The 24,883-nt window shown below is 40.6% G+C and overlaps 1 protein-coding gene across 4 annotated transcripts in view; it reads right to left on the bottom strand.

Moving 5' to 3' along the window:
- LRRC49 (leucine rich repeat containing 49) overlaps positions 1-24,883 on the bottom strand; it is a 149,449-nt gene that overhangs the window by 117,330 nt on the left and 7,236 nt on the right. For 3 of the 4 annotated variants that reach the window (XM_070378500.1, XM_005911159.3, XM_070378501.1), the window contains 5 exons: positions 24,288-24,485; positions 23,852-23,954; positions 22,283-22,486; positions 12,816-12,882; positions 6,393-6,536 (listed from right to left, as the gene is read on the bottom strand). In XM_070378500.1, coding sequence (XP_070234601.1) covers positions 6,393-6,536; positions 12,816-12,882; positions 22,283-22,486; positions 23,852-23,954; positions 24,288-24,485 — 716 coding nt within the window. The remainder of the gene's footprint in view (positions 1-6,392; positions 6,537-12,815; positions 12,883-22,282; positions 22,487-23,851; positions 23,955-24,287; positions 24,486-24,883) is intronic. The other variant, XM_005911160.2, reaches the window with a different exon arrangement.

Here is a 24,883-nt window from a genome sequence, read left to right as displayed (position 1 = left end):
TTCTTTTCTACACTGAAATTATCAGTGAAGACAGTTTCTGATAAGATGGTAAAGTAGGTGATGCATTTATTTCATCTCCTTCCCAAGATTCAATGGGTGAAACAAACAAAATAAATAAAATGAGCAATTCCACAGAAAATGTTAAAAACAAAAGTTACTAATAGAGCAACACTTTTGATGAAATTTCAGGAAGCTGAAAAGCAGATGGATGTTATTGGAGATAATCTTGAACAAAGAAAACTGCAGCTCAGAACTGGCCGGAGAGATGCTGTACTGCAAACGTGGCAATTCTCTCCATGAGAATGCCAACTTCCACTCTCAGAGTCAGCACAAACAAAACACAGGCATGCACTATGAATAGCTATGACTAATCAAGTAGATGTATAATTAAAGATGTGTCTACTAAACGGCTAATCCTGGAACACCAACAAACCCACTGCCCACCCAGCCCACTCCCACTCCTACCATGCACACACACAATAATGTACAGAGCAGCTGGCCGAAGAAATCCTCAGCTACAGCCTCAGGATCTGTTTCTAACAAACAGAGACTCAAGGAAGGATGGAGAGCATGGGTGTTTCATCTATCAGTTCAGTCAGTCAGTTCAGTCGCTCAGTCGTGTCCGACTCTGCGACCCCATGAATCGCAGCACGCCAGGCCTCTCTGGCCATCACCAACTCCCAGAGTTCGCTCAAACTCATGTCCATCGAGTCGGTGATGACATCCAGCCATCTCATCCTCTGTCGTCCCCTTCTCCTCCTGCCCCCAATCCCTCCTAGCATCAGGGTCTTTTCCAATGAGTCAACTCTTCACATGAGGTGGCCAAAGTATTGGAGTTTCAGCTTCAGCATCAGTCCTTCCAACGAACAGCCAGGACTGATCTCCTTTAGAATGGACTGGTTGGATCTCCTTGCAGTCCAAGGGACTCTCAAGAGTCTTCTTCAACACCACAGTTCAGAAGCATCAATTCTTCAGCGCTCAGCTTTCTTCACAGTCCAACTCTCACATCCATACATGACCACAGGAAAAACCATACCCTTGACTAGACGAAACTTTGTTGGCAAAGTAATGTCTCTGCTTTTCAAAATGCTATCTAGGTTGGTCATAACTTTCCTTCCAAGGAGCAGGCATCTTTTAATTTCATGGCTGCAATCACCATCTGCAGTGATTTTGGAGCCCAGAAAAATAAAGTCTGACACTGTTTCCACTGTTTCCCCATCTATCTGCCATGAAGTGACGGGACCAGATGCCATGATCTTAGTTTTCTGAATGTTGAGCTTTAAGCCAACTTTTTCACTCTTCTCTTTCATCAAGAGGCTCTTTAGTTCTTCTTTACTTTCTGCCATAAGGGTGGTGTCATCTGCATATCTGAGGTTATTGATATTTCTCCAGGCAATCTTGATTCCAGCTTGTGCTTCTTCCAGTCCAGCGTTTCTCATGATGTACTGTGCATATAAGTTAAATAAGCAGTGTGACAATATACAGCCTTGACATACTCCTTTTCCTATTTGGAACCAGTCTGTTGTTCCATGTCCAGTTCTAACTGTTGCTTCCTGACCTGCATACAGGATTCTCAAGAGGCAGGTCAGGTGGTCTGGTATTCCCATCTCTTTCAGAATTTTCCACAGTTTATTGTGATCCACACAGTCAAAGGCTTTGGCATAGTCAATAAAGCAGAATTAGATGTTTTTCTGGAACTCTCTTGCTTTTTCCATGATCCAGTGGATGTTGTCAATTTGATCTCTGGTTCCTCTGCCTTTTCTAAAACCAGCTTGAACATCTGGAAGTTCATGGTTCACATATTGCCAAAGCCTGGCTTGGACAATTTTGAGCATTACTTTACTAGCGTGTGAGATGAGTGCAATTGTGCGATAGTTTGAGCATTCTTTGGCATTGCCTTTCTTTGGGATTGGGATGAAAACTGACCTTTTCCAGTCCTGTGGCCACTGCTGAGTTTTCCAAATTTGCTGGCATATTGAGTGCAGCACTTTCACAGCATCATCTTTCAGGATTTGAAATAGCTTAACTGGAATTCCATCACTTCCACTAGCTTTGTTCGTAGTGATGCTTTCTAAGGCCCACTTGACTTCACATTCCAGGATGTCTGGCTCTAGGTGAGTGATCACACCATTGTGATTATCTGGGTTGTGAAGCTCCTTTTTGTACAGTTCTTCTGTGTATTCTTGCCACCTCTTAATATCTTCTGCTTCTGTTGGGTCCATACCATTTCTGTCCTTTATTGTGCCCATCTTTGCATGAAATGTTCCCTTGGTATCTCTAATTTTCTTGAAGAGATCTCTAGTCTTTCCCATTCTGTTGTTTTCCTCTATTTCTTTGCATTGATCGCTGAGGAAGGTTTTCTTATCTCTGCTTGCTATTCTTTGGAATTCTGCATTCAGATGTTTATATCTTTCCTTTTCTCCTTTGCTTTTCGCTTCTCTTCTTTTCACAGCTATTTGTAAGGCCTTCTCAGACAGCCATTTTGCTTTTTTGCATTTCTTTTCCATGGGGATGGTCTTGATCCCTGTCTCCTGTACAATGTCACGAACCTCATTCCATAGTTCATCAGGCATTCTGTCTATCAGATCTAGGCCCTTAAATCTATTTCTCACTTCCACTGTATAATCATAAGGGATTTGATTTAGGTCATACCTGAATGGCCTAGTGGTTTTCCCTACTTTCTTCAATTTAAGTCTGAATTTGGCAATAAGGAGTTCATGATCTGAGCCACAGTCAGCTCCCAGTCTTGTTTTTGCAGACTGTAGAGAGCTTCTCCATCTTTGGCTGCAAAGAATGTAATCAATCTGATTTAGGTGTTGACCATCTGGTGATGTCCATGTGTAGAGTCTTCTCTTGTGTTGTTGGAAGAGGGTGTTTGCTATGACCAGTGTGTTCTCTTTGCAAAACTCTGTTAGCCTTTGCCCTGCTTCATTCCGTACTCCAAGGCCAAATTTGCCTGTTACCCCTGGTGTTTCTTGACTTCCTACTTTTGCATTCCAGTTCCCTATAATGAAAAGGACATCTTTTTTGGGTGTTAGTTCTAAAAGGTCTTCACAGAACCGTTCAACTTCAGCTTCTTCAGCGTTACTGGTTGGGGCATAGGCTTGGATTACCATGATATTGAATGGTTTTCCTTGGAAACGAACAGAGATCATTCTGTCGTTTTTGAGATTGCATCCAAGTACTGCATTTCGGACTCTTTTGTTGACCATGATGGCTACTCCATTTCTTCTGAGGGATTTCTGCCCGCAGTAGTAGATATAATGGTCATCTGAGTTAAATTCACCCATTCCAGTCCATTTTAGTTTGCTGATTCCTAGAATGTCAACGTTCACTCTTGCCATCTCCTGTTTGACCACTTCCAATTTGCCTTGATTCATGGACCTGACATTCCAGGTTCCTATGCAATATTGCTCTTTACAGCATTGGACCTTGCTTCTATCACCAGTCACACCCACAGCTGGGTATTGTTTTTGCTTTGGTTCCATCCCTTCATTCTTTCTGGAGTTATTTCTCCACTGATCTCCAGCAGCATACTGGGCATCTATCAACCCAGGGAGTTCCCCTTGCAGTATCCTATCATTTTGCCTTTTCATAGTGTTCATGGGGTTCTCAAGGCAAGAATACTGAAGTGGTTTGCCATTCCCTTCTCCAGTGGAGAAGTCAGAATGTGGTCCACTGGAGAAGGGAATGGCAAACCACTTCAGTATTCTTGCCTTGAGAACCCCATGAACAGCTTTATCTATGGAGATGTTTAATAACTGCCACAGTAGAACCAGAAGGGGAAGAGGAATGGCAATTTCAGCTGGCACAAAAGATACTGAGGTCCTTCTTATTCCTCCTCCCTGCCCTCACAAAGTAGTGTTTCTTATTTTGATAGTTACACAGTGAGCCTGCCTGTTGTCCACTCACTCTAAGGGGAAGTCTGCCAGTGTGTGGGATTCAGCAACTTACACAAATCTAGTGATCATTCTAGGGAGAGACTTATGGTTAAAAAAGACCTATTCAGCTGTAGAAGAGAGTCAGCCATGCCTTAACATGGTCCTTCATTTAAGAATAACCAGTCACTGAGGAAAATCAAAACCATGAGAAAAAACAAAGCAAAAAAAATAATGTGATAACTGACCCTGGAGAAAAGAAGAGGTAGTTTAAAAAAAAGAGAGGGGGGGGGAAAAAAGGAATCCTCAGATTTAAAGTCTCTTGGGCCTTCAGGAAAAGGATGCTTCAGAAAAGAAATAGAGTTAGAAAAGTTTATTTATTCTTACACATACACTCACAGTATCCAATAAATTAATACACATTATGCTTATACCATATACATAATATTTAAACCTTTTTCACTTTTAGAAATTAAAACAATTTCCTTTTCCATAAGATGCTTACTGCTGCCTAATCTATAACAGTAATGATTAGGTACTCAGTGGGAAATTCATTAAGCAATTTCCTGGATGTATATTACACATTTTCCAAATGAAGGACAAACTGTAGACAGAAATATGCTAAGGCCAACAGATTTCTGTACCCCACTCTACCGAAGTGTTTGGATTCTTACCACACCCAATGTCCTGAGGACGGATTAAGTCCAGCCTGAACAGTTCCTCGAGACAGCAATGTAACAGATTAACTCAATATGGATGTCTCTTAAAATAAATAAGCCATTTCCAATATTTAAATCCAATCTGGGGAAAGGTTGGCAGAATTTAAAGGTTCTGGAATAAATCTATGTCTTAGAAAAGGTTTTGAAATTATCTCAACCTCCTAGAAAATGTAAGCATTACTTGGCTCAGATTTTCTGGGGAAACTTCAAAATGAAACCAATCTGTCCAGTGAGGCCTAGAGATAGGGTATCAACTGTCCTCCAACTTTTTCAAGTGTACCACTTAAGTTTATGTAATTATTTACTAAGGAACTCGATGGGCTTACTTACTTACTAATGGGCTTCCCTCATAGCTCAGTTGGTAAATAATCTGCCTGCAATGTAGGAGACCTGGGTTTGATCCCTGGGTTGAGAAGATTCCCTGGAGAAGGAAATGGCAGCCCACTCTAGTATTCTTGCCTGGAGAATCCCATGGACAGAGGAGACCGGCAGGCTACAGTCCATGGGGTTGCAAAAGTCGGACACTTAGTGACTAAACCAACCAACCAAGGAACTCAATGTCTTGAAAAAGTTAAGAATCAGATTGTGCCTTTAAGAGCGCTTAAGTGATATCCACAGAAAACCTAATGCAGTTTCTCTGTTGCATATAAACAACAGAAAACTTGCTAAAACTTAACAAGAAACTTTAACAGGAAACTTGTTAAAAAACAAATAGTGTTTTTATAAAGCCTTAGATGTCTTCTTGGCCTGTATCATGTCATATAACTGAAAGTCTTATTTCTAGAGCTCCTCACATATGCAAGTTCAACATACCTGAGCATTAAGCAGTTATTTAGCTGCTAAACATGAGTAAAACTATAAATCTAATGAAGTTCATCCTCAGAGTTTCAGAGTAGTCTCATGATGCCAGCTCTTTTCCTCCTGCTCACATGCCAGCTTTCTATCATATTTATATCTTTTTTTCAGAGTCAGCAAACCAAAAAGGACTGCAGAGATGATCTAGCCCAATGTCCTCATTTTAGAGAAAAGTAAACTGAATCTCATAGGTGAGGGACTTACCCAAGGTCACACAGTTACGGGATCTTCCCTATAGCTCAGATGGTAAAGAATCTGCCTGCAATGCAGGAGAACCAGGTTTGATTCCTGGGTCAGGAAGATAGAGAAGGGATTGGCAATCCACTCCAGTACTCTTGCCTGGAGAATCCCATGGACAGAGGAGCCTGGCAGTCTACAGGACGTGGGGTAGCAAAGAGTTGGACACAACTGAGCAACTAACACTACACTACTACACAAGTAGTGAGAGATGAAGCGGACCGGCACTGGGCCTCTGATGTCCTGTGCAACAGTGTTCTTTCCTCCATACCAAGCTGCCTTCGAAAAACTGCCGAGAATATGATATTTATGTGTCTTCGAAGCCCTCAGTCTCTCCTCACTGCGTCTTTTTCCTCTCTGTGCAGCAATCTGCCAACTTTCAGTCACCAATAACCGTCTTTCTTATTAATTCTATTTCTATAACAACACAGGAAAGGATTCAAAATTCATTTATCCATAGTTGATTCATTTACTGATAACACTCCTGCTCCTAATTTTACATTTATCTTTTAGAATGGAAAATAACATACCATTTTCCAAACCATAATATTATAAAGCTTAACAATTATATCCACAATTTAAATTCAGAAAAAAACTAAATTACCTTAGACTCTTACTTTACAGAAAGCAATGCTATAACATTTATTTCATTCCCTTAAAAGAAAGGCCAGAAATCACATATTGATTCCATTTTAATACTCACCACAAAAGTAATTTGATTGTGTCGCAGGTTAAGCTCAGTTAGTGAATCCAGCCCATTAAGATTATCAACGTGACTTAAAAAGTTCCTGGCAAGATTTAAAACTCTCAAATCACACAAATGATTGACATTTTCAATTTTGGTAATCTGTTAAAAAAATGAGGTAGGGATGATTAGCAGGCATAAATCTCAGAGGTACATGTTATAAAAATAAAAGACCCAGTCACTGGATTCTGTAACAAACATATTTATATGAAGACATTTCAAAATCTATTTCATGTTTCCTCTGTTATAGATATTATGAAGTTACTTAATTTGTGAAAATTAACTAAAGGAACACATCTTGTAATTTGACCATGGTAATTATTTGAAGTATATTTTACCAAATAATCAATAAGCACTCATTTGGGCATCTCCAAGCAACAGCTAGAACTGGACCTGGAACAACAGACTGGTTCCAAATAGGAAAAGAAGTACATCAAGGCTGTATATTGTCACCCTGCTTATTTAACTTATATGCAGAGTACATCATGAGAAACGCTGGGCTGGATGAAGCACAAGCTGGAATCAAGATTACCAGGAGAAATATCAGTAACCTCAGATATGCAGATGATACCACCCTTATGGCAGAAAGCAAAGAACTAAAGAGCCTCTTGATGAAAGTGAAAGAGAAGAGTGAAAAAGTTGGCTTAAAACTCAACATTCAGAAAACTAAGATCATGGCATCTAGCCCCACCACTTCATGGCAAATAGATGGTGAAACAGTGGAAATAGTGGCAGACTTTATTTTGGGGGACTCCAAAATCACTGCAGATGGTGACTGCAGCCATGAAATTAACAGTTGCTTACTCCTTGAACGAAAAGTTATGACCAACCTAGACAGCATAGAGACATTACTTTGCCAACAAAGGTCTGTCTAGTCAAAGCTATGGTTTTTCCAGTAGTGATGTATGGATGTGAGAGTTGGACTATAAAGAAAGCTGAGCACTGACGACTGATGCTTTTGAACTGTGGTGTTGGAGAAGACTCTTAAGAGTCCCTTGGACTGCACGGAGATCCAACCAGTCCATCCTAAAGGAAATTAGCCTGAGTGTTCATTGAAAGGACTGATGTTGAAGCTGAAACCCCAATACTTTGGCCATGTGATGCAAAGAACCGACTCACTGGAAAAGACCCTGATGCTGGGAAGGACTGAAGGCAGGAGGAGAAGGGGACAACAGAGGATGAGATGGTTGGATGGCATCACCGACTCAAAGGACATGAGTTTGAATAAACTCCAGGAGTTGGTGATGGACAGGGAGGCCTGGAGTGCTGCAGTTCATGGGGTCACAAAGAGTCGGACACAACTGAGCGGCTGAACTGAACTGAACTGAACTGCCCAACACTGAGCCAGGTTCCCAGGAAGGTGAAGAGAAATATACGTACTAGCTGCAAAATAGAAACTGTAAGCCTAAGGCATGAGCTCACAATGTTTTGACCAAACAAGACTACCCTCTGAGAGAAAAGACAGAGAAAAGAAATGATACCAATTCTCCCTGTTCATAGTCCACTTATACTGTAGGATCCTGAAAGCAGTCAAGAGTCTGAATGGAAAAGGAACTAGGAACCCCAGGAGAGGGTGAGGATAGATATTCTTTATTACTGAAACTGCTTAAGAGAGGAGACAGATAATGTTGAGTCAGGGTACAATATGGTGGACACTGGCTGTTTAGAACAAGAGGACTTGAATTACAGACTATACACATGAACATAAGCAGAGGAATCTGAGGTGCACAAGCAAGGGTGAGTTACAGGGTATGGCCCGTGAAGTGACGAGCGTGCAGCATGACTTTAAGCCCCACTATTGTAATACTGCAAGAACAGCACAAAACAGGGTGAGTTTCTAAATGACCCGGAAGTAGGGCTCCTTGGGAGGGCTTCATCAACCTTTTAATCTAACAGACTTAAGTAATATCGAGTTATTCATAACATTTTTTTTCTGGACATTAAAATATATAAATTTCACAGTCACTGGAGATTAATTTTCTCATCTGTATTTCCATCACAATATTATTTGAAAATTTCGATTTAACATTTCAAAGCAGATATTGGCTAAAATAGCCTTTTTAAAGACTTAAAATACACTTTCTATGATATTATTTAGCCCTTCTCTTACATTCAAGAAATACCATCTAAATTTCATCTAGATTCAAGAGGAGAAATCTAAGTATATTTATCGCAAATTTAATAATATAAAAGATAAACTATGACCATGCTTTAAAATTTGCACTGAGATTTTTGGTTTAACTAACAATAAAATGAAAACAATTAAAATCTGTAAAAGAAAAAAACAAGGTTATGAGTATTTGCAGATGACAGAACTGTAAAGACACAGAAAATGACATTTCAAAACTAAATAGATGATAGAATTTAAAATGTATAGAATCAGCAAAAAGTAAAATGGACACTATAGGAAATCAGTAATATCAACAAAAGCTTGAGAAATTCTACTAAAATACTAAAAAAAAAAATAGATAGGTATATGAAAAAGCAATATGTATATGTATACATGTATATATTTTATATATATAAACCTTCTCTGAACTCAAGAAAGATAAATACACAGAATGAAGGGGCACATGACCTGTGTATCATGTCTTCCCCCTTCTGCTAATAATCCTGGAGCACTTCTTTTAGAAAACTACCTTTCTCCAATTTCATTTGCTCCTGGTGGGACATACAATTAGGATGCCTACATTTTAGAGTCCCTTTTTAGTTTGGTAACTCTGAAAAGAAATGTTGTTAATTCATGCTGCTAAGCTGCTAAGTCACTTCAGTCGTGTCCGACTCTGTGCGACCCCATAGACGGCAGCCCACCAGGCTCCCCCGTCCCTGGGATTCTCCAGGCAAGAACACTGGAGTGGGTTGCCATTTCCTTCTCCAGTGCATGAAAGTGAAAAGGGAAAGTGAAGTCGCTCAGCTGTGTCCGACCCTTAGCATGGACTGCAGCCTACCAGGCTCCTCCGTCCATGGGATTTTCCAGGCAAGAGTACTGGAGTGGGGTGCCATTATAGGTATAAATCAGTAATTAAAAAAAAAAAAAAATCACTGGGGATATTGTTCAATTTCTTGGTTTGCGAACCGACATGGCAGAATTGGGTGGAACATCTCCGATAGAATAAAATTTGTTACTCTGTTGCAGCCATGGACAAAGTCACAGGGATAGAGCAAATGACAGAATCTTCAAGCAAAAGGTGGTGTATAGTGAGAGCAGAGTTCTTAATCAGTTAATAAATTTCACAGCCAGAAGAAGAGATGATAGGAATGTTCAAAAGCCTAAACTTAGGTCACACTGATCAGAGGGGGTCTTAAGGTAGATAGGAAAGCTTCTCAATACATCAAGGAAAGCTGGATCCTGCAGCTTTTGTATGTGTATGAGTGACCCAGATTGCTCTATGTGGATAAAGATGACCTTCCTATTAAACAACACTGAAAAGAAAGATGTCTGCTTTCAGGCGAGCAATCACAGAAAGGGCAAGCTCTCCCTGAAGGAAAAGATGTCACTGAAAGAACAGATTCTTCTTGAAGCATGTTTGTGTCCACGTTAAAGCAACCATTCAACAGGAGAACATTTTCTGGTAGACAAAAAAAGAAATCTAGGTTATAAATTAAGAATCAGTCTCCCATATTCCTCTGTATTCTCTACTACTCACATACAATCAGTTGCTAAATCTTAATGTTTTTACTTAAATATTTATTCAATCTGCCCCTTTGTTACATCCCTATTGTTATTGCTGTAAGTTGTCATCACTTCTCACAAGGATTATTGAATAAGTCTCCCAACTGTTCTCTACCTCCGGTCTCACCTCCCCTCTCTTTCCATTCCCCATCTGTCTCTTGCTCCGGTCTCACGTCCCCTCTCTTTCCATTCCCCATCTGTCTCTTGCTCCGGTCTCACGTCCCCTCTCTTTCCATTCCCCACTCTGTCCCTTGAGCACTATCACTATTCCTCCCAATGTTTGCACACCAAAAAACCAATTACATTTCATTTTACAATGTACACCATGTAGCATTATTATTCCCAATGGAAGTAAATTCAAACTATAATAAATATTCACTTAATAGTCTTTTAGTTTTTAAACTATCTGATGCTATTTTTTTAGAGTTGCACATTGTTCAACTTGAGTTAAAACATCCCCTGACTTTTTAGTCACCAAGACTATCTTTGCTTTGAAATACCCCAAATTTTTGCTTATTGGATTTAAATATTTGAAACAAGACTAAGATTTTCACTTAAAATTTCTTTCTTGTATTCACAGAATCTTGAGAAATAATTTGTGTGGTATAAATATTTAATCTTAATACACAGACTATCACAAACATATGCTGGAATTATAGAACACATAATATAGGTCATTTAACAAGGAATAGAGCATTTTTAATCAATATAACGTTGGTAAGTAATCCCTATACAAGATATATAGATCAAGTGATATGTTATTCATTTGCCAGTTGCTCTTATAGATCTTGGGTAATGCCCATGAATTCTTAAAAGTATATTATAATATGAAGAACACATAAATAAATGCTTATACATTTTAAAATAAACTTAGGAAAAATATTGCTACCATAAAATGTTTCACTTATACTTATGAACAATATTTAAAATAGGGGGATAAATAAAGACAAAATAGCAATTTCTTAGTACTGCATATAAAGCCCTCCACAATCTGGCCTTATATCTACCTCTCTTGCCTCATCTCTCACCATCCCCCAACATGTGCTGAATTCTCTAGCAGTAAAAAAATACTTACCATGTTATTTTTAGCCTCAGTGCTTTTGTATGTGATATTCTCTTACTGACGAACACTTTAATTCTTCTTCCCCTTCTACCAACATCTATTAATAACAGGCTAACTTTCTCTCTACTAGAAAGACACTAACCAGCCTGCAGGGCTGGACAGTTCCTAGGCCATCAAAAACCCTCCCTCTGTGTGCACATATAGGCAGACATGCAGATGGAGCTGGGATCCCAGCCGCTAGCTGACCCCAGCTGCTAGCTGATGCGGCCTATCCAGATCTATCATGGTTTTATTAATAAAATTCGGTTTTCAACAAAACGCTTGGGACTAACAGCTATTAGAGCCCCCAGAGAGATTACACTGAGGTTTATGTCTGACTGACTGCAAGTGGTCTCAACAGGCAAGGACTCCCACATCATCCCACAATGTACATCTGCCACCTCAGGAAAGGCTTTACCTTCTGCATGCACATGTAGCTCATGTAGTTATTTAGAAATAAGTATTCTTATTGAAAAGACTAAAATTTAAATGTAAGAGCAAGGGGTTAAAAAAACAGCCAAGATGCTCTGAGAGAGAAGATAAGGAGGGGAACATAACAAACCAGACACAAATTAAGACAGACAAATATGTGGGTAGATAAATTGATCAAACATGATAATGATCCCAGGTTATACAGTAATCAGGGAAATATAAACCCAGACCGTGAGGGGCCACCCCTTTACACCAATTCAATTGGCAAAAATTAAGAAGTATGACAATTCCAAATGTTGAAAAAGATATGAAGCAACAGGATCTATTATGTGTTACTGGTGAGAGTATAAACTGGTACAATCACTTTGGAGAACAATTTGGCATTATCTTTTAAAGTTAGACATTTAAATAACCTATGACCTATCAGTTCCACTCCTAGGAATATACCCTAGAGTAATATAATGTATGGGAGAAACATATATAAGAATGTTCTTAGACATGTTATCCGAGTAGGAAACAAAACAAAAAGACAAGCAAACAAAAAGGAATCAACCCAAGTGTCTATCGATAATAAAATGGAGAAAAATGTTTTTGTATAATCAAACCATGGAACATATAACAATAAACATAAACTACAACTACATAATCAAAATAGATAAATCTCAGTAACATAATACTGTATCAAAAAAGCAAACATTAGATGACAATATACAGTGTGACACCTTTTTAAAGTTAAAAAACAATACTGCTAAACAATATATTATTTAGACACATGTATATGTGATGAAACCAACTAAAAACACCCACAAAGGGATGATAAATGTGAAATCCACAATAGTGGTAACTTGGAATAAAGAAGGAACACTTAGGTAGAAGAAAATCAATAGTAATATTCTAGTTCTTGATTTGGGGTTGGCTATTAACTTAATAAAAGACTAAAGAAGAAACAAAATAGGCATAACTACAAGAATTCTAAATGTTTTATGTCTTATCTGTCATTTGCTGTTGAGAAATCTATGTAAATAGACTTAATACCTTAATACCACAGCTAATTTCAGTGAATCAGTAAAGTAACTCTGGAAAAATTCAACACAAGTATAATTATTAAAAGTCCTATGCCAAATTTCCTAGAGCTTTTTCAAAAAAGTAAGTTACAAAAGGGCTTTAATAATACCTGATTTCCATGAAGGTCCAAGACATCTAAGCTCTTTAGATTCTCCAGATTTGAAATTTTCTTAATTCTGAAAATTAGAATGGAAATACAGATGTATCACATCTATTGCAAATCAAAACAGTCTAAGGCATAACTTATTTTAATGTATTCTATTTCTCCAGATAGATATATAGACACAGAAATACATATATACATAGAGAGAGAGATTGTATATAATTACATATATTAAAAAACATATCTCCATTGATTTAATTGTAATGTTAAAGATGCAGTCCCACTGGGGGAAATGTTCCAAAGACAGCTTAAAAGTGCTATCTTTAGGAAAGAACAATTCTACTTCTACGAACTTTAGCACAAGGCACTTATTCAAGGCAATTTCCTTCACCTTAGAATACAACTTAAAGCCCTCACCTCAGTCCTCAAGGCCCTAAACTGCCTGGCTGACTCTTCCTTTAGCTTATCTCCTTCCACGGCTTATCTCCTTCTCAGGCTTACCCACTCACTCTGCTCCAGCCACAGGGGCTTTCTTGCTATCTCTAACTTGACAAACTCATTCCTGCCTTGGGGTGTTCACCCTTGCTGTTCCTTCTTCCTTAATGTTCTTCCACCAGAACTTCACACGGTTCACTCCTTCCCGTTATTCAAGTCTTGGCTCAAACATCTTCTCAGAGCAGCCTTTCCAGATGACCCTATCGAAAAGAGCTCTCTCTTCCTTTCCACCACTCACATCATAGCCAAATCCAGAACTGTATTACCAAAAGCAATCCCACCCAGTTTAAGTTATAAAAATACTTATCATACACCTATTATGTTCTGTTGCAGTGTGACTCTTCTTCCTCTCACCCTTATCTCCCCACACCACCCCCTGCCCACACTACTCCACTAGGACCAAAGCCCCCTCTCAGTCTCCTCTCTCACACCCCTCTCCTCGCTGACACGGATTATTTACTGTCTGAGCCACCAGGGAAGCCAAAATAATAAAATATATTTAAGTAAAAAACAGATCACATAAAAACAAATTTTTAAAACTTACATGTGAGTATAGAATGGTGTATTCAGTATTGATAACCAATGCTTGGAAACAAGGCAAAGGGGTGAATGACTGTCCTTTCGGTGTTGTATCAGAGCACTGTCAACAGACCTACCTAAGGATCATCTATTTACAACTGACTAGCGCCCAAACCGGAGAAGGCAATGGCACCCCACTCCAGTACTCTTGCCTGGAAAATCCCATGGACGGAGGAGCCTGGTAGACTGCAGTCCAAGGGATCGCTAAGAGTCGGACCTGACTGAGCGACTTCACTTTCACTTTTCACTTTCATGCATTGGAGACGGCAATGGCAACCCACTCCAGTGTTCTTGCCTGGAGAATCCCAGGGACGGGGGAGCCTGGTGGGCTGCTGTCTATGGGGTCGCACAGAGTCAGACACAACTGAAGTGACTTAGCAGCAGCAGCAGCAGAGCCCAAACTCTGTAAGTTATATACTAAGTTGTAAAAAACTAGTAAGATACCAATGTAACCTGAAAGCTTTTACTTAAAAAGAAATTCTCCCATCACATGGAAGTGAACTAGAAAAAGACAAGGCCCACTCATCACTCAGCAACTACAGACCTCTATGGACATAGCACAGCTTGTCTCTGCAGGCCACATTATGTGCTGATGTCAGAATAAGGACCCCACTACAGGATCTATATGAGGCTTCTATACCTGGCTTCTCAGGTGTCAAAGACAAATCCTTAAGTGAGATACTTCAAGAAATCAAAAGGAAAGGAATATGGAATTCCAGGGTCTAGTAGAAAATTCTGTTATCTGTAGAACTGGGAGATCACGAGAAAACCCAGCAAAGTTCTGGTCATGAGCCTGTGAACATCAGGGTACCAGAAGATCTCCGAAAGGTAAACAGAGGATATAGAGAGTAGAAGAGTTAGACGGGAAGGACTTCAACAGCAAAGTGGCATAGAGGGGTTGGGAGTTCTTTGGTAGCAATGTAAACTTCACACATGGAAGCTGAGCAGGATCTTTTTATCTTTGGAGCAGAAATCTTTTTTGGATCTGCTTGAATTTAAAGGCATATGGTTGCACTGGATTGTCATATGTGGTTCCATTGCCTTGGACTCAAAGACTGCAGTGCTTTGAGATGTGCGAGGGAGTAAATGTCATTGATTTAACCAGCAGGGGGCAACTAGTCACCAAGAACGAACACAAGGAGACAGGGCGGTGGATGTGTGTCTCTTCTTCAGCAATCCTCAGCCGGGTTGGCCTAATATCCACTAAAGTACTGGCTCAGTATAGATCTGCATCTTCTAGGCTCACAGGCTCCTTGCTGTGACTAAGACAGCTGTGACTAAGTCAGCTGACTGGAGAACAGGAGGAATAGGTCAGAATTGCTTGTACTGATACTTCAAAAATATGCAATTTGGGAGAATGTGGAAAGTAGTCTTCTGACACATTTTTTTTTTTACTCCAGAACACTAAAAGTTTTAGAACTATTTAATAGCTATTTTCTTTATGTGAAAAATAAAGTGTGAGCAAAAGTAAACAAAAAACAGATGGAGGAATAGAAAGAGAAAGACAGACTTGTATCTTCAAAGAACAAAATATTAAAAAAATATATATATATTTCCAAGAAGCCAGATAAACTGAAAAAAAGAGACAGGAATGTGGAGAAAAGAAAACCTTCATGCACTGCTGATGGGAATATAAATTGGCGCAGCCACTAAGAAAATGTTATGGAAATTCCTCCAAAAATTTGAAATGGGGGACTTCCCCATTGGTTCAGTGGTTAAGAATCTGCCTGCCAGTGCAGGGGACACAGTTTGACCCTAGTGCAGGAAGACACCACACGCCACGGGACAACCAAGCCTGAGCGCCACAACCACTGGCCCCACGCTGTAAAGCCCATGTGCTGCAACCACTCAAGCCCACATGCCAAGAGGCTGGCTCCACACCCAGAGAAGCCACCACCGTGAGAAGCGCTTGAACCACAACAAACAGTAGCCCCCACTCACGGCAACCAGAGAAAGTCTGTGCACAGTAATGAAGACACAGCTCAGCCACAGAGAAAGAAAGAATTCTAAAAAAATTTAACATGGAACTACTATATGATCCAAAAAGTCCATTTCTGGGTATATATCTGAAGAGAAAAGCACCACTTAAAAGATACGTGCACCCCTATGTTCATGGTAGCGTTATGTACAATAGCCACAATATGGAAGCAACCCAAGTGCCCATCAGTAGGTGGATCGATAAAGATGTAGTGTATACACACACGGAATATTACTCAGCCATAAAAAAATGGAAACCCTGCCTTGTGAAACAACATGGATAGACCTGGAAGGTATAATGCTAACTGAAATACATCAGACAGAGAAAGGCAAAACACCATATGATTTCACTAATATGTAGAAACCAAAAAACACAAGAAAACAGAAATGGTTGTAGAGAACAAACAGGTGGTTGCCAGAGCGGGTACTGAGAAAGAAATAGGTGAGGGAGATTAAGAGACACAAATTACCATTTGCAAAATAAATGAGTCATGGGTATGAAATGTATTGTGTGACGAATATAGTCAATAATTATGTAGTATCTTTGGTGAGAGATGGTAACTAGACTTACTGTGGTGATCACTTTGAAATGTAAACAAATATCAAGTCACTACGTTGTGTAACAGGAACTAACAGAGATTTGGAGGCTGATTATATTCATAAACAAACAAAATCAGGGAAAGAAAGCAGATTCGTGGTTACCAGGGGCAAGGAAAGTTATGACCAACCTAGACAGCATACTGAAAAGCAGAGACATTACTTTGCCAACAAAGGTCCGTCTAGTCAAGGCTATGGTTTTTCCAGTGGTCATGTATGGATGTGATAGTTGGACTGTGAAAAAGGCTGAGCACCAAAGAATTGATGCTTTTGAACTGTGGTGTTGGAGAAGACTCTTGAGAGTCCCTTGGACTGCAAGGAGATCCAACCAGTCCATTCTGAAGGAGATCAGCCCTGGGATTTCTTTAGAAGGAATGATGCTAAAGCTGAAACTCCAGTACTTTGGCCACCTCATGCGAAGAGTTGACTCATTGGAAAAGACTCTGATGCTGGGAGGGATTGGGGGCAGGAGGAGAAGGGGATGACAGAGGATGAGATGGCTGGATGGCATCACCGACTCGATGGACCTGAGTCCAGGTGAACTCTGGGAGTTGGTGATGGACAGGGAGGCCTGGCGTGCTGCAATTCATGGGGTCACAAAGAGTCAGACACGACTGAGCGACTGAACTGAACTGAGGCAGGGAATAGGTGAGAGGAGGGGGAACTGGATGAAGGCAGTCAAAAGACACAAATTTTCAGTTATGAGATAAATAAGTATACTAGGGATATAATGTACAATCAGTTCAGTTCAGTCGCTCAGTCATGTCCGACTCTGCAACCCCATAAACCGCAGCACACCAGGCCTCCGTGCCCATCACCAACTCCCGGAGTTCACCCAAACCCATGTCCATTGAGGCGGTAATGCCATCCAATCTCATCTTCTGTCGTCCCCTTCTCCTCCTGCCCTCAATCTTTCCCAGCATCAGGGTCTCTTCCAATGAGTCAGCTCTTTGAATGAGGTGGCCCAAGTATTGGAGTTTCACCTTCAACATCAGTCCTTCCAATGAACAACCAGGACCGATCTCCTTTAGGATGGACTGGTTGGATCTCCTTGCAGTCCAAGGGACTCCCAAGAGTCTTCTCCAACACCACAGTTCAAAAGCATCAATTCTTCGGTGAGCAGCTTTCTTTAGAGTCCAACTCTCATATCCATACATGACTACTGGAAAAACCATAGCCTTGACTAGATGGACCTTTGTTGACAAAGTAATGTCTCTGCTTTTTAATATGCTGTCTAGGTTGGTCATAACTTTCCTTCCAAGGAGTAAGCGTCTTTTAATTTCATGGCTGCAGTCACCATCTGCAGTGATTTTGGAGCCCCCCAAAAAATAAAGTCAGCCACTGTTTCTACTGTTTTCCCATCTATCTGCCATGAAGTGATGGGACCAGATGCCATGATCTTAGTTTTCTGAATGTTGAACTTCAAGCCAACTTTTTCACTCTCCTCTTTCACTTTCATCAAGAGGCTTTTTAGTTCTTCTTCATTTTCTGACATAAGGGTGGTGTCATTTGCATATCTGAGGTTATTGATATTTCTCCTGGCAATCTTGATTCCAGCTTGTGCTTCTTCCAGTCCAGCATTTTTCATGATGTACTCTGCATAGAAGTTAAATAAACAGGGTGACAATATACAGGCTTGACCTTTTCCTATTTGGAACCAGTCTGTTGTTCCATGTCCAGTTCTAACTGTTGCTTCCTGACCTGCATACAAATTTCTCAAGAGGTAGGTCAGGTGGTCTGGTATTCCCATCTCTTGAAGAATTTTCCACAGTTTATTGTGATCCACACAGTCAAAGGCTTTGGCATAGTCAATAAAGCAGAATTAGATGTTTTTCTGGAACTTTCTTGCTTTTTTCATGATCCAGCAGATGCTGGCAATTTGGTCTCTGGTTCCTCTGCCTTTTCTAAAACCAGCTTGAACATCAGGAAGTTCACGGTTCACATATTGCTGAAGCCTGGCTTGGAGAATTCTGAGCATTACTTTACTAGCGTGTGAGATGAGTGCAATTGTGTGGTAGTTTGAGCATTCTTTGGCATTGCCTTTCTTTGAGATTGGAATGAAAACTGACCTTTTCCAGTCCTGTGGCCACTGCTGAGTCTTCCAAATTTCCTGGCATATTGAGTGCAGCACTTGCACAGCATCATCTTTCAAGATTTGAAATAGCTCAACTGGAATTCCATCACTTCCACTAGCTTTGTTCATAGTGATGCTTTCTAAGGCCCACTTGACTTCACATTCCAGAATGTCTGGCTCTAGGTCAGTGATCACACCATCGTGATTATCTGGGTTGTGAAGCTCCTTTTTGTGCAGTTCTTCTGTGTATTCTTGCCACCTCTTCTTAGTATCTTCTGCTTCTGTTAGATCCATACCATTTCCGTCCTTTATCGAGCCCATCTTTGCATGAAATGTTCCCTTGGTATCTCTAATTTTCTTGAAGAGATCTCTAGTCTTTCCCATTCTGGTGCTTTCCTCTGTTTCTTTGCACTGATTGCTGAGGAAGGCTTTTTATCTCTCCTTGCTCTTCTTTGGAACTCTGCATTCAGATGCTTATATCTTTCCTTTTCTCCTTTGCTTTTCACTTCTCTTCTTTTCACAGCTGTTTGTAAGGCCTCCTCAGACAGCCATTTTGCTTTTTTGCATTTCTTTTCCATGGGGATGATCTTCATCTCTGTCTCCTGTACAATGTCACGAACCTCAGACCATAGTTCATCAGGCACTCTATCAGATCTAGGCCCTTAAATCTATTTCTCAGTTCCACTGTATAATCATAAGGGATTTGATTTAGGTCATACCTGAATGGCCTAGTGGTTTTCCCTACTTTCTTCAATTTAAGTCTGAATTTGGCAATAAGGAGCTCATGATCTGAGCCACAGTTAGCTTCCAGTCTTGTTTTTGCTGACTGTATAGAGCTTCTCCACCTTTGGCTGCAAAGAATATAATCAGTCTGATTTTGGTGTTTACCATCTGGTGATGTCCATGTGTAGAGTCTTCTCTTACGTTGTTGGAAGAGGGTGTTTGCTATGACCAGTGCATTCTCTTGGCAAAATTCTATTAGCCTTTGCCCTGCTTCATTCTGTATTCCAAGGCCAAATTTGCCTGTTACTCCAGGTGTTTCTTGGAGAAGGAAATGGCAACCCACTCCTGTGTTCTTGCCTGGAGAATCCCATGGACGGAGAAGTCTGGTGGGCTGCAGTCCATGGGGTCGCACAGAGTCGGACATGACTGAAGCAACTTAGCAGCAGCAGCAGCCAGGTGTTTCTTGATTTCCTACTTCCTACTTCCCCAACCCTGCAGCAGACCACTGCCAACCCATGCCTCTGTCGGAGACTGCTGGACACTGACAGGCAAGTCTGGGTCAGTTTCTTGTGGAGTCACTGCTCCTTTCTCCTCGGTCCTGGTGCATACAAGGTTCTGTTTGTGCCCTCCAAGAGTCTGTTTCCCCAGTCCTGTGTAAGTTCTGGTGGCTCTACAGTGGGGTTAAAGGCAACCTCCTCCAAGAGGGCTTATGCCATACCCAGGTCTGCTGCACCCAGAGGCCCTGCCTCTGTGTCAGGCCACTGCTATCTGTATCTTCGCAGGAGACACTCAAACACAGTTCTGGCTCAGTCTCTGTAGGGTCTCTAGGTCCCGGTACACACAAGGTTTGTTTGAGCCCTCTGAGAATCTCTGGAGGGTAAGGGGTTTGATTCCAAATGCAATTTCACCCCTCCTACCATCTTGCTTATGGCAGACACCACCCTTATAGCAGAAAGCAAAGAAGAACTAAAGAGCCTCTTGATGAAAGTGAAAGAGGAGAGTGAAAAAGTTGGCTTAAAAGTCACATTCAGAAAACTAAGATATCTGGTCCCACCACTTCACGGCAAACAGATGGGGAAACAGTGGCAGACTTTATTTTCTTGGGCTTCAAAATCACTGCAGATGGTGACTGAACCCATGAAATTAAAAGACACTTGCTCCTTGGAAGAAAAATTATGACCAACCTAGACAGCATATTAAAAAGCAGAGACACTACTTTGCCAACAAAGGTCCATCTAGTCAAAGCTATGGTTTTTCCAGTAGTCATGTATGGATGTGAAATTTGGACTATAAAGAAAGATTTGATGCTTTTGAACTGTGGTGCTGGAAAAGACTCTTGAGAGTCCCTTGGACTGCAAGGAGATCCAACCAGTCCATCCTAAAGGAAATTAGTCCTATATTTTCATTGGAAGGACTGATGATGAAACTGAAATTCTAGTACTTTGGCCACCTGATGCAAAGAACTGATTCATATGAAAAGATCCTGATGCTGGGAAAGATTGAAGGCAGGAGGAGAAGGGGATGACAGAGGATGAGATGGTTGGATGCCATCACTGACTCAATGGACATGAGTTTGAGTAAACTCCGGGAGTTGGTAATGGGGATGCCTGGCGTGCTGCAGTCCGTGGGGTCACAAAGAGTCGGACCAACTGAGGGACTGAACTGAACTGTCTTGCTGGGGCTTCTCCTTTGCCCTTGGTCATGGGGTATCTTTTTTTGACAGGATCAGTATCAAAGTCTGCACGTGTTCAAATCCCTTATGTGAAATGGCAGAGCATATGTAGACTTTAAATCACCTCTAGACTACTCATAATATGTACCACAATGTAAATGATACATAAATAGTCTCCAGGAAGACAGTAAACTCAAGATTTACTTTTTTGGAACTTTCTGGAATATTTTTTTCAAGTGTTTTTCGATCCTCAGTTGAATCTGTGGATGAAAAACTGGATACAGATAGCCAACTATAATTTGACAGTCACAAAGTATCAAATGCCCACCCTTAGTTAAGCACTGAGAAGAATCACAAGTGAAACACATAAGCTTAATGTGAATACACATATTTAAAATATAGCCTGCTGCTGCTACTGCTGCTAAGTCGCTTCAGTCGTGTCCGACTCTGTGTGACCCCAGAGACGGCAGCCCACCAGGCTGCCCTGTCTCTGGGATTCTCCAGGCAAGAACACTGGAGTGGGTTGCCATTTCTTTCTCCAATGCGTGAAAGTGAAGTCGCTCAGTCGTGTCTGATTCTTAGCGACCCCATGGACTGCAGCCTACCAGGCTCCTCCGTCCATGGGATTTTCCAGCCAAGAGTACTGGAGTGGGGTGCCATTAATAGAACATAAAGGCCAAAGTCTGTTATTTACTCCCACATATGATATGGCTCTGGAAAGCAATGGAAATAATATGCACTTAATAAATGCTATGGGCTTCCCAGGTGGCGCTAGTGGTAAAGAAGCCGCCTGCCAATGCAGGAGACATAAGAGAATTGGGCATGATCCCTAGGTTGGGAAGATCCCCTGGAGGAGGGCATGGCAACCCACTCCAGTATACTTTCCTGGAGAATCCCTTGGACAGAGAAGCCTGGTGGGCTACAGTCCATGGGGTCACAAAGAGTTGGACACAACTTCGGCTTCCCTGGTGGCTCAGATGGTAAAGAGTCCACCTGCAAAGCGGGAGACCTGGGTTCGATCCCTGGGTTGAGAAGATGCCCTGGAGAAGGGAAAGGCTACCCACTTCAGTATTCTGGCCTGGAGAATTCCATGGACGGTATAGTTCATGGGGTGGCAAAGAGTCAGACGTGGCTGAGTGACTTTTACTTTCAATAAATGTTATTTGGTTTGAATAACTGTCAATATGAAACTCATAAAACAAATTATAAATGAATCTTAATCCAAACAGTCTTTCAAAAACATTAGTCTGTTAGGTTCTTAAGTTTTATTCAATGTTGAGTTGCTATCTAGAGACCACAGGAGGACTCAACGTTAGTCCTAAGTATAACAAACAGTGACTGATCTATAACGATTACCTGTTTTTCCCCAACAGAAGGACACGGAGGGATCTCAGAGTAGAAAGTCCACTAATTTCTTCAATTTGATTATCATATAGATCCAAGAATATTAGCCTCTGCAGATTGGAGATATTCTGGATCTGAGTTATAGAATTGTGCTGAAAGTTCAGGAGACGAAGGTGCTCTTCCCCGTCAATAATAGGACACACGGTCAGCTTCTGCCTAGAAAACATGTTTAAAGTTAGTAAGGTTATGATTCAGCAGTCTGCCTCTTCTCAAGAATATTAATAGTAGTATCTTTATGTGCCCATGCCATGAGAAGAAGAAAAACAGAACCACTTCTTGTCTTCATGAACCAAGCATTCTAGATCTAATTGTAAATCACTCATATAAAAACTGATATACTTTGGCAAGGGTAGTTATTAAAATTAAGTCTAGCTCTCATAATATTAAAAAAAAACTCCAGTATTAATTATTTCATATAAAGTTAACCATCAGAAAACACTCAGTGTAATTGCCTTCTGTGGGAAAGGTTGAGATGATTCAAGGAACCATGTCACATAACCAGAGAAATGCGCTTGCCATTAACCCACTGATATAAACACTGCTCAGGCATTGCTAAGCTAGAAAGTTTGCTCAACGCCCTGCTGTTACATATGTACTGCTGAGCTATAGGTATGCACAGCAGAGAAGGTTTCTCTGCTGGTTATAACGCTAAGGTAAGGTTGAAATCCTTCATCCACCATTCTACTGAAGATACTTTGCTAGATTTAAAGATGGGGATTAAGTCCTAAACACACTTATTCATTCAAGATTTGTTAAGGGTTTATTTTGTCCGGGGCTTTGTTTTAGGTGCTGAGGATACAGAATTGAACAAAACTCCCCATGTCTGTGGAGTTTACATTCTACTCGGAGGAGACAAACAATGAAAGACAATAAATATGCTAAGTTAAATATTTAATGTGTGAGAGGGAGATAAGTGCTGAGAAGAAAAGCAGAGAAAGGTGTTGGAACTGTCAGGGTTGAAGTCGTTGCTGCTTTGGAGAGTCCAGGCAGGGAAGGCTGTCCCTATATGGTGACCCTGGAGGAAAGGTCTGATGGAGGTAAGAAAGTGAGCCTACTGACACATGGTGAAGTAGCATTCCAGGCAGAGGGAACAGCAAACGCAAAACTCCTGAGGTTTAAGCGCTCTTGGTGTATTCAAGGAGCAGGTATGCAGTAGCAGGGTGAGTGAAGGCCAGACCAGGAGCAGGTGAGGTCAATAAGGTAAAGGGGAACTCAACTTAATAGTGTTGAGAAGGCCATTGGAGGAATGTATTTTGAAGTTTTTTTCCCTATCCTAAAACCCATTTTTATCAATGTCATATTTTAGAACCTCTATAGTACTCTTTTGGAGTATAGTCAAGCTCCTTTATATTACATAGATATAAAATTTCTCTGCATACTCCTGGAAGGATAAATTTTAAATTGGCAACAGTGATTATCCCTAGGTAGGAGAACTAAAAGGTTGAAAAACAAGGGGGAGGAAGAGAGACTTTTGTACCTTTCAAATCCTGTAGTCAAAAAAATTAAATAAGTTGTCCTCACCTTTCTAGGGTCAACCTGTCTGAGTAAAGAATCTTCTCTTCAGAAGAACGTTGGAGAATGGGAAATGAAGGCATTGATGAGCTCACCAAATTAATATGGTCACCTATTAAAAATAATATACAAATTACTTGAATAAGAAAAATCTTTCAGATTTTGAAACTAAAATCACCTTATATTTGGAGAACTTTGGCACCTACCAATATCCTTTCTAGAAAACACAGCTTCTATAGCTCTCTGTATCTGAAACTAAAGTTCAGCTTGTTTTCCTCCTCAGGTCTAAACTATGTGTTCTGTACATATCAAATAATTTTTCTCTTGCCTCGTATACTGGTTGAAAGTACAGGACTACTCTAGTGCTACATTTGTCCCTTATAATCCTGACTCCTAATACTATATCTTAACTCTCTTGTAACTGAGGTGATAGTTCCCTCATTACCAGATACATTGGGGCCAGCGCTATGACAGCCCTGCCGGATTCTGGACTTTGAAGGTGTCTGAATGGAAGAATCTCCAAATGCTGATAAGGAGCTCGTGGCAGCTTTCATTTCCAGCCCACATAGTTCTGTCACATTTGTTGTGGATGAGATGCAGGATGATTTATTATGAGGCGAAGGACTTATTACTCTTCCATCTCCTTCAAAATATCAAAACATTTATCACAAAGCTACACAGCACATGACTTTAGAGAAATATAGAGCAAGTAGTTTTGGATAGCAAATGTAAACCTCGAATCATCCTTTTTTCTTTGTATGTTCGGCTACTATTGGTAGAGAATATTGCAGAGACCTAAGTGGAGTCAATAAATCTTGTACATTTGCAGTTAGGTTTTTAGTTAGGGTCTAACAGGTATTTGACACCCTATGAGACTTATAAGCTGTTGGTCTGACGTTGTCCCTGCTGTTAGGTAGCTTTCAATCTAGTGGGCATAGGAAAGTAATAAACTGTACAGAACAAGGTGCACAGAATGCAGAAGGAAAAACAATACCTATTTACATATTCACACATTAATGTGTCTGGGTAGTTTTCACTTAA

The sequence above is a fragment of the Bos mutus genome, chromosome 10, assembly GCF_027580195.1.
Source record: "Bos mutus isolate GX-2022 chromosome 10, NWIPB_WYAK_1.1, whole genome shotgun sequence".
Classification (NCBI taxonomy): Eukaryota; Metazoa; Chordata; class Mammalia; order Artiodactyla; family Bovidae; genus Bos; species Bos mutus.
The sequence above is the reverse complement of the archived record's forward strand: the minus strand, read 5'-3'. Positions and strand labels throughout refer to the sequence as shown.